General features: G+C 48.1%; 1 protein-coding gene across 1 annotated transcript in view; it reads left to right on the top strand.

The window, feature by feature from the left end:
- Nucleotides 1–8,644: 8,644 nt before the first annotated feature.
- The window catches only part of TNN (tenascin N), a 58,728-nt gene continuing 57,382 nt past the window's right edge, over nt 8,645–9,990 (top strand). Inside the window, exon 1 of the mRNA XM_045546534.1 lies at nt 8,645–9,050. Within this exon, the coding sequence (XP_045402490.1) occupies nt 8,645–9,050 (406 nt within the window). The remainder of the gene's footprint in view (nt 9,051–9,990) is intronic.

Raw genomic sequence — 9,990 nt, 5'->3', positions numbered from 1 at the left:
AAAACACCCCCAGTCCCCCTTTGCTCCTCCTCTGGCCTAGACAGGATTTAAACCCAGGGAGGAAAGCCAGGGAGAGAAAAGAACAAGGACCGACCAGCACCGAGGTCTGAAGCACAAAGGGCCAGGCCAGCAGGAGGCGGCGGTGTTGGAGGCCGAGCGAAGCAGCCCCCAGGTAAGAATGCAGTTGCCAAGGCTTTATTTCTGAGAGGAAGGAAGGTGGCCAGGTGGGGGTCAGCTCAAAGGCTGAGGCTCACGTGCCTCAGTTCCTGAGCCCCCAAATCCAGGTAGTGTAATTAATTTCCTAATAAGGAGTTAAAACCTACTTAGGAAATATTACCCAGGATTGTGTACTGTGTCCTTAGCCAGTGTCACACTCTGTTCCCTGCCAGGGCTAAGTGTGGTTACCTTGTTACCTGGCCATAGACTACAACAGTCTGCTGTAGCAGTTTCTACCTGGAGTAAAACATTTTTATATAAAATGTTGCCTGAAGTCTAGCATGTCTTTCTCATCTTTTTTTCTTTGTTGACTTCTTTACAATGTAAAGAAGTATTTTTTTTTGGTAATTTTTTTATCTGTTATATTTCACTGTTCATTTAAATCCTAAAACAGAACCTTCATTTTAGTTTTGGTCAGGAAACTATTATAACTTTATTTTTTTTGGCTTTTGTGTGAATCAATTAAGTTGATGTTTGCAAACACACTTGAACAGCTTTGAAGTTTACCTAAACATTTGATTGTACAGGTTTTCATTATTATCCCTAAGAGGACACCTTCTTTTCCTCAAATTCCCATACTATAACCCTCACAATGCCTCAGAGGAAACATTTTGAAACATCTCAAGAAATTATATGGTTAAACTAGTTTTTGGAGGTCTTACTTTTTATTTATTTATTTATTTTTGTGGCTGGGAGAGATCTGGGGGAAGGAGGAAGAAAGAATGAGTGAGAACAGGCAGGGTTTTACTTAAAAGCACAAAACTTGAGTTGCTTATATAAGCATTAACAAAAGAACAAGTCTCAACACAAAAATAACAAACTATCCACATCTGGACACAGGTTAGGCACAGTTCCTAAAGCCCACCAGGTTCTTGGAAAAGCCAGGGTGTCACGAAGGTGTCAGACGGTACCTGCTCAGCCAGGGCTATATACTGGCAGCTGGCACAGCACAGGATCCGCAGGGAAACAATCAGTGCCTTTTGGCATCTGGGCATTTGTTGCAGACTCAATCAAGGTGACAGTGTCAGATACAGGAAAAAATAGAAGAATATTTGCATCAGTATAATTTTTCCCAGAGAGGAGGGAAAAAAGCACCTGGCATTCTTTCATACAAGTTTGAATCCTGCTATGTCCCCAACGTTGTGGGCTGCAGCTGACTCTTGAAGGAGGGAAAATAGAACAGACCATTTCAAATCATCTTGTGGCTTCTGGTTTTCCATTCCAGTGGTGTTCTGCGGTTTGAAATGGAGGGTTGACTGAGCTCTTGTTTCTGAGAAGAAGCTGAGGAAATAGTGCCCAGGCCCAGTGGAAACTCTTGCCCATCCGCCGCTCATTCCAGAACCTTGGCTCCTCTGGGGTCTGGATATAGACATGAGATCATGGTTTAGGTTCTGTAGCAGCATCTGGAGACACAGTCTGTGGGCTGACAATGCCGAGATCTCAGGCCTGATCCCTAGATGGACAGGGGCTTCGCCTGGCTCCACCGCAGTAGCTTCGCTGCCAGTGCCACCAAGCTCCCTTCTGAATATGTACCCAGCGAGTGTGGGGGGAACAGTGCAAATCCTTGGAAATTAGCAAAGCCTCTTCTTGACAGAAAGCTGGAACATAACAGTTACTTCACTATGAGGAAAGCCACACATTAAACTAAAGGAAGGAATTGCAACTTTTTATTTTGTGCCTCTCTTCTTTACCATTCAGCTGAAGCAGAGTGTTTCATCAGATGCCCCTCGTGCCCACGGGGAATAGGGATAATTGTACATAAAGTAGTACTTAGGCATTCTGGGGACTGGGTGTTTGGTTGGACGTGGAGGAGGAGGGCCCCTGAATTTAGACCCCTTGTCTCTTTTATGTTCTTGTTGAGCACGAGTCTGGTCCCTTGAAAGCTAAAGGAAGTTCTTTCTGTAGGAAAGTGAACATCTTTGCCTGATGTTCAGAAAGAGTTTTAAAGTGCTTTGCACAGAGTCTGGCACATAATCCATAATAAATGCACAGAAACTGGTAGCTACCATTTCATCACCCATTTGAGCCTTTACAAGGCAGATTAAGATTTAGTTGACAAAATAAAAGAAAACAAGCCTGTGGCCACCCCTGAAAAAGTGGTTGAGCCCTGTGGCAGGGTCAGGATGCCACCCTTTATCCTTTCTAGCCGGTGGTGGGTGGGCAGACTTGATGGAAAGAGTTCTCCAGGAACAGTTACTGTGCAGCGCTGTGAGAGCCATATCTGAGGACTCCCCGGGCACTCACAGGGTACATCCCACCGCACTAGGAGAGTAGGGGGACAGGTTGATGCCTGGAATGTGACCATATTAAGCCTTATCACATAAAATCAAATTTTCATTCTCATCCATACCCTGTTGTCTCATATCCTAAATGGACTGACTCTGCAGAGTTCGATGCCACAGAGACCAAAAATAAAAATGTTCATATGTACTTGGTTCAAGTGGAGCTTGACCTATGAAAAACAGACCTGCTTTGTATATTGTATGCTCCTCCATACTGATGGAGAAGGAGATACAGAGGTGAGATTGGTTGTCCAAGGTCTCCAGGCCAAGAGGAGTTGAGCTGGTGTAGATTCCTCAGCCACCTGAGAACTTTCTCTCCTGGACCAAGTACTTGGGTCAGAAGACCCCAGAGTCACCCAAGGCTCAGGTGGTGGATCACTAGCAAAATATGCCTAAGAGAGTTAAGGAAGGAAAGACAAGTTTGCCAGTGACATTTGTGACATTGATGCATTCCCAGCTACCACCTCGCTCATTTTCCTTCATAGTTCAATGATGTCCACCCTGTCATTTGGGGAAAGAATACCTTCTTAAGTGACTCCACTGGAAATCCATGATAATAGTTTTTCTAAAACCCAAGGCAATGCTTTAATTTGCTTGTGGTTAACTGTAAAGGCAGGATGAGGTAATAAGGGAACCAGAGAAAGCCCTGACTTTAGGTATAAAGAGCTGAAGCAGTGGCTAGAAATTGGCTAATGCTCTTTTTGGTGTAAGTAGTAGTACTTTTCCCTGACCCAGGGTGTGTGTCCTTCTTTGGAAAAGAATGAGGTGACACAGAGACCATCCAGCCCTAGGGTTGGACAGGACCACTGGGATTCAGGGTTCATCCTTCTCCCCTGGTCAAGGCTTGGCCAACATCCACCCTTATAGACAGAGTCTTGGTGCACTTTGCTGTTTCATAGGAAGAGAATTCTCCAGCTCCTCATGAGAAGTGACTGGGACTTAACCTCCTTGTGGGGGACACATAATTCATCTTTCAAAGGGACCATCTGTGGCACTGCTCAGAGGAGGTGCAGGCACAGTGTTTAGTTATTGATTTATCAGTGTTTAACTGAGCACCCAGTGTGCCTTAGGTTTCCTTTATTTTCAGAAGAAACTCTCAAAAGTATATGGCAGAAAAGAGGACATTTGGTGTTTTTTCCTCATATAAAGGACATACAGCAGAGAGATGAAGAACATAAACACAGGCAGTGGACAGACCTGGTGTGTGATCCCAGCTCAGCTGCTTACTAGCTGTATAGTTTGGGAAACTTAACCTCTCTGAGCACCTGTAACACAGAATGACATCAATTGACTACCAGGATTTTGAGGATTAGATGAGATTAATTTTTATAAAGTGTATGGCACAATGCCCATCCTCTAATAAACGCACACACACAAAATCCAGTGGTTATTATTATTTACGTCACAAAATATTACTTTTGCAGGACTGTGCTGTGAGGCTGGGGATACAGAGGGGATCAACACAGCATGGTGGCTGCCATCTCTGAGCTTGCAGAGATGTCTGGGCTAGGAACATACATACTGATTTGGGAGCTGTCAATATTTGGCTAAAAATTAAAGCCACAGGGGTAGACACAGCTACCAAGAGAGAAGAGAGCACAGACGTAGAGCCCTGCAATAGCAGTGTACCTCTGAAGGCAGAACCGGGGCACCATGCATCCAGCTCATGGTCAGCAGTACATCCCCCAAAGAACCTTTCTCAAAAAAGCAATACAAGGCAGCGTTTGTCCCCCAGGCTTAGTGTGCCTTTGCCTCCCACTTTCTCGTGCCACCCAGCACCCCTCCTGCAGTCAGAATTAAAGACAGGATCAGCCTCAATAAGACAGCGATTCTTAGGGACACCTGGTTTCCTGTATGTAAATGCCCTTCACTTCATGCATTCCTACAGCATTTACCCTACTTTCCCTGAGAAACTACCCCTCAGCATATAATCTGCCCCCTTCGGAAACGTGGCATCCTGCATCTTCTGGTGGAATTTGGTGCCCTCCCTGCCCCTTCCTCACCCACGTGGAGCTCAGCCTGTGGTCTCCTGCGTGTACTGAAAGATGATGAAGTCATCCCTTCCTTACACTGTTAAGCAGGGAGTCTCTCCTGCCACGTGTTGGAGTGAGAGCCAGCGGGCTTCTCCTCTTGCTCAGTACATTTGACAGAGTGTCAGGTTGAGGATCTCCCCTGCTCTCCTCTTCTTTCGAGCAAGCACCCTGCCCCCGAAAGTCTGAGGGAAACTTGTGGAATCCAAGCGGGCGGTAATTAGCAAGGACATCTTGTTAGAACTCAGAAGGACAGGGGACACCGAGGGCTCCTCCAGGGGCTCCCGGGGTTTCTCATATTCCAGGCTTCAAAAGCAAACACTGTAGAACTGGGATTTGGTCAGCCTTGCTGTGGTTCATGGCAAGAGTCCGTGGTATTTTTTGCATTTGTTCAGAACTTCTTCAGAAAACCATCTGCACTACATTTATGCCTCAGAGAACAGTGAGTCACAGGCTGGGGGCGGGGCGGGTAGGATGGTAGGAATGGGCAGAGAGGTTTGATTTTTTAGTGCTTTTGTTGTTTGGGAAGTAGATTTTGGACCACAGAAACTCGTGTGCTGCCACGCACATAGTAGGTGCTTTAGAGATCAGTATGTGTTGTTATCAGGGATGGCAGAAGTACGATATTGCGCACCTGGGTTTGAATCTGTGGCCCTGTGCTCGCCGGGTGCATAATCAGGGCTCGGTGCTCCAGGCCTCTGAGCCTCAGTTCCCATCTTGGGATCAAGTGGAGAATATGTGTGTGGCCATTTTATCATTGGGCTGAACGTTTGAAAAAGGCAATTATGAAAATTGTGAAACATTATTTTATCCTACACCTGTTTTCCAACGCACTCTCCTGGCAGTCCCACTTGCCCCGTCCTCTGACAAAAATCTCAAGCAGATTCCAGAGCTTTTCCGGTCACTTTTGGTCTTAGAAGAGACATGCTTTTGTGAGGGCAGATCCATTTCACTGTCAGAGCCTCAGTTTCTCACCAGGCCTCATCTTGCTGGAACCTGCAGGCGGGCGGGAGGGAAGGGGCCGGCGGCTGGCCAGGTGCTTTCCTTCTGCTACTTCTGCCCGACTTGCTGCTGCCTGAGGCTGGGTAGAGGGTTGGAAAAGAAGGGCAAGGGTGCTTTTATTCTGCTGGGCCTGTTGTAGCTCCCTTTGGCACTGGATGCCCTCACTATGGCAAATGCTCCCACGCTGGTCCAACCCTCCTTTGTGGGAACTTTTTGTGGGTTCTTCAGAGTTCCCTCTCTCCCCACCTGGCACCTCTGTCTGTCATCGGCCCCTGCTATGGCACAGTTCTGCTGAGCTGTGGGCTGCACCTCGGCTCCAGCCCATAGCTGCCCACTTGGTGGCTCTCACATGCCTCATTTCTGTGGCATCGACTTGGCATCACCAGTGTCTAGGGCACAGGCCTCTCCCACTGTGGCCTCCCTCCTCTCTCTGCCAAGCAGCCTGTCCCAGCCAAGCCCCCACCTCTGAATTCCTCTGGGTCAGAGTCAGGTGCTGGTCTCTTTGCTCACAGACCCCTATTCACCCCAACCCCACCCCCACCCCAACTCCCCAAAACCTCCGGTAGCTCAACTGTCTTTGAAATGTGTGAGCATTTATAATCCACCGTCCAAACCCCAGAACAACAAGAAACATCCCACTGACCATTCCATGACACCTGCAAGGTGTGGAGTCCAGTGCCCAAGATGTAGTAAATGCTCAGAAAGGACAAGCTGCCATTATTATCATCAGTAATACATGCCTCCGACGATAGGAAGAGCCAAGAAGGAGTGGGAGGGCAAAGGGTGACATGAAGAAAAACTCTCCCCATGTGCCATTCTGTTTAGTTCATGGTGGTGGCTCATCCCTTGGGTACAACGTATAGAAAATCTGCCCAAACGAGGGAATCGCACAGGGACACGTACATACTGAGCTCATTTGTTATTGGTATCAGAATGGCATATTGATGCAGAGTAAGCACAACCAGCTGGACCTAGATTTGAATGCCCGCTCTGCCACTCACCAGCTGGGCAACCCCTGGTGGAGGACTTTACCTCTCAGGTCTGCCTTTCTCACCCTTTGAACGAAGAGAGTAACACCGGCCCTACAGAGCAGCTCTGAGGATTAACTGTGAGGATTAGCGCCCCTGGCCTGCCTGGCACAGAGCAGCAACACATAACAGTTAATATGTAGTACTATTGTAATATTATTATTGTTATTTTTACTAATAATTCTGCCAGGACCCTTCATCCTCTATTTCTTCCACTTCCTTATACTAAATAAATGACTATTAAAAGTTAAAAATTTTACATAACATTAGAATTTGGCTTAGTGACCAGGAAGGTGTATTCCTTTTCTGACCAACGTAGTTGAAAGATACCTTTCAACACCGGCATCACCCTTCACGATAAGAAACATGAAGAAAAGGAAGTCACATTCAGTAGTTGAGTAAAAACAAAATAAACCTAAAAAGATTTCTTGAGCACTTATCAAGCTCTGGGCATGGTGCTCAGTGCTGTCCACAGGCACCGTCCTCGCCACACAGATGGGGAGGCCGGAGCTCGGGGCAGGGTGCCCTCCCAGGACTGTACGTCCCAGGCCTGTCTGGCTTGTCTTCCCACCTCATCCTAGTTGCCTTGAGAAGGACACAGCCCCAGGAGAGGACTGACCTTCCTTGCTTCTTCTGACTCTGGCACTAATGACAATCCTGAGTTGGTTACAGGAGCCCATGGTCAGAGGTAGATGGATTTCTAGACGACTGCTGCTTCCAAGCCCAACTGGGATGTGTCCTTGCGACTGAGGCTCCTGTAAGTAAACGTGAGGTGGAAACCAGGTCTCTTGTGGTCTGCCCTGCCTCAGCTTGTTGGTGCCGCCCAGATGGGGGCTGGGGCACAGGGGGAAGTGGGCAGGGAGAGGGGCTGCCCTGCTCACTGACTGCCACATCTCCTCCTGGGGGCAGAGGAGGCAAAACTACCTACCTGCCCCAGCCTGGGTTGCTGGGCCTGACTGACAAACCAGGCCACCCGTGCATGGATGGATTGGAGAAACAGTGACCAAACCCCTCAGCATGGGTGTGACTGTGCTCCTGCCACAGGAGGCCCCAAGAGGAATCAACCCAGGGTCCTGTCCTTAAGAGACTCACAGCCTAGTGCGGAGACAAGCTGTGTACAAGAGTAACTGTAACACGCGGTTAATCGTCAAGAGAGCAGCAGAGGGGGACCCGTACATTTTTCTGAATACTTAGCAGAAATCAGGCTAAGTTCCAGCTGGGGAGAAGTAGAGGGACAGGGGAAAAGACTTTGCAGAGAAGGTATTTTATTAGAACATCTATTTTGCTGGTTTGTGAGTGGGGTCGTGAGCAGGACTCTGGCCCTGGAGTCAGTGGACTTGGGTCTGAGCACAGGCTCTGCCCTTCCTGCCTGCAGGACTCAGGACAACCCGCTCCACTTCTCGAGCCTCCGTTCCTCACCTGTGCGAAGCAGCATGGCCTGGTAGTGACAAGCATGGACTCTGAAGTCAGATTGTCTAGGCTCAAATCCTGCCACTCTTGGCTGAGTGCCTCTGGGCAAGACATTTAGGGTAGTGGTACCTTAGTTTCCCTATCTGTAAAATGGGAGTAATCATAGTCTATTCCACAAAGGATTGTTGTGAGAATGGGATGAGTTAATAAATGTGAAGCACTGAGAATAGTGCCTGTCACATAGCAAGTGCTCTGTGTGCAGCTATTATTGTTGATATTATTAAGAAGAAGCATAATATTAGGGTTGTTGTAAAGATTAGGGGTGAGGGGGATCAAAGCCTTGTGCATAGCAGCCCCTCAATACAAAAGCAAGGTTATCCTTGTTATTATTACAGTGCACGTGACCTAGAATTAGAAGTGAAGAGCGGGGCATCTCAGGCAGCGTGAGCAGGGTAAGCAAAGGCAGGAGGCAATGTGTGAAGAAGGAACAGAAAAGAGTTTACTTTGGATCCTCAGGAGATACAGGGTGAATTCTTTCTGCTGCTTTCTCAGCTTCCTGTGGCCTCTTAGGATCTGTTAAAAAGGCCAGTTTCTCTCAACAAATCTCCATGGTCTTCTTTTGCATGTTTTTCTGGATACAGGCTTCCTGGACGGTCTTCTCCCTGTCTTTCCAAGAATGGATTTCCAGGGGATGTTCTGCTTCCCCTTGGTGCTCCTGGCTGGCTTTGTGCTCCTTGTGGCTTCAGCCCCAGCCACTCTGGAGCCTCTCGGCTGCAGCAACAAGGAGCAGCAGGTCACTGTCAGCCACACCTACAAGATCGACGTGCCCAAGTCTGCCCTGGTCCAGGTGGAGGCTGATCCTCAGTCCCTCAGTGATGATGGGGCATCCCCCTTGGCCCTGGGGGAGGCCGGGGAGGAACAGAACATCATCTTCAGGCACAACATCCACCTTCAGACACCGCAGGACTGTGAGCTGGCAGGCAGTGTCCAGAACCTCCTGGCTAGGGTGAAGAAGCTGGAGGAAGAGATGGCAGAGATGAAGGATCAGTGTAGTGCCCAGAGCTGCTGCCATGGAGCTGCCGGTGAGATCACCACCTGGTATTCATTCAACAAACATTTGATGAGCACCTACTATGTGCCAGGTGTTCCACCAGCCTCATGAGCACTCTGTGAATCTGGTGTGTTCCCACCTCTCACTATGGGTTTTCTCTAGGGGGCCATACCCCTGCTATTTACTCATTTATTCATTGGTAGTTGCTCCAAGGGGCATCTGGAAGCTTCAGCAGGGAGGGACCAGTGGCTTTTGAAGAGAGTCTAGACTCCTGGACTAATGTTTCCAGATGCTATTGCTTCCAGGGGCTGTCTTACCTGTGTGTGGATCCCATCTCTACTCAGAGGGGAAGAAATGGGATATGGAGGAGAGAGAGAGGGCCTTGGAGCTAGACAGAACTGGGTTCAAATCTCAGTTCTGCCACTTTTTAGCTGTGTGACTTTCAGCAATTACCCTTACGTTTCCTCAACTGTCCAATGAGGATAATTCTATCAACTAGTACACTTCTGAGAGCTAGAGATGTGATTTAGAAGATTCCTGGCCAATAGCAGATATTCAGCAAATTGTAATTATTTTTATTAGTAATAAAGTACTACTATTTAATTTTACAAATAATGAGGGTTTCCCCTCTCCTCCCCCACCTTTTAAAACACAAACTGCCCAGGCTGATCCAATAATAATGAATGGTACTTTGACAGAGGTTTTTATGCCTGAAGGAATTGCTAAGTTAAGAGCATCTCCTATGTGCCAGACACAGAACTAGGCACCAGGGATGCTGCCATGAATCGCCTCTGAGGGGCCTCCACCTTGCAAGTGCTTTTAGGAAACCAGAAGCAGGAGCTGGGGCCAGAGAAGCGATGGCTCTGGCTGGACTGCCCTCCGGCTGTCTCTTGCTGCGTAGGGCCAGGGAGGGGGGCCTGGTGAAATCCCTTCTCTCACACCTCATGCCCATAATGAGACTGGGCTAATTT

This window comes from Lemur catta, chromosome 3 (genome assembly GCF_020740605.2).
Source record: "Lemur catta isolate mLemCat1 chromosome 3, mLemCat1.pri, whole genome shotgun sequence".
Taxonomy (NCBI): domain Eukaryota; kingdom Metazoa; phylum Chordata; class Mammalia; order Primates; family Lemuridae; genus Lemur; species Lemur catta.
Note: the sequence above shows the minus strand (reverse complement) of the source record. Positions and strands in the feature narration are given on the sequence as shown.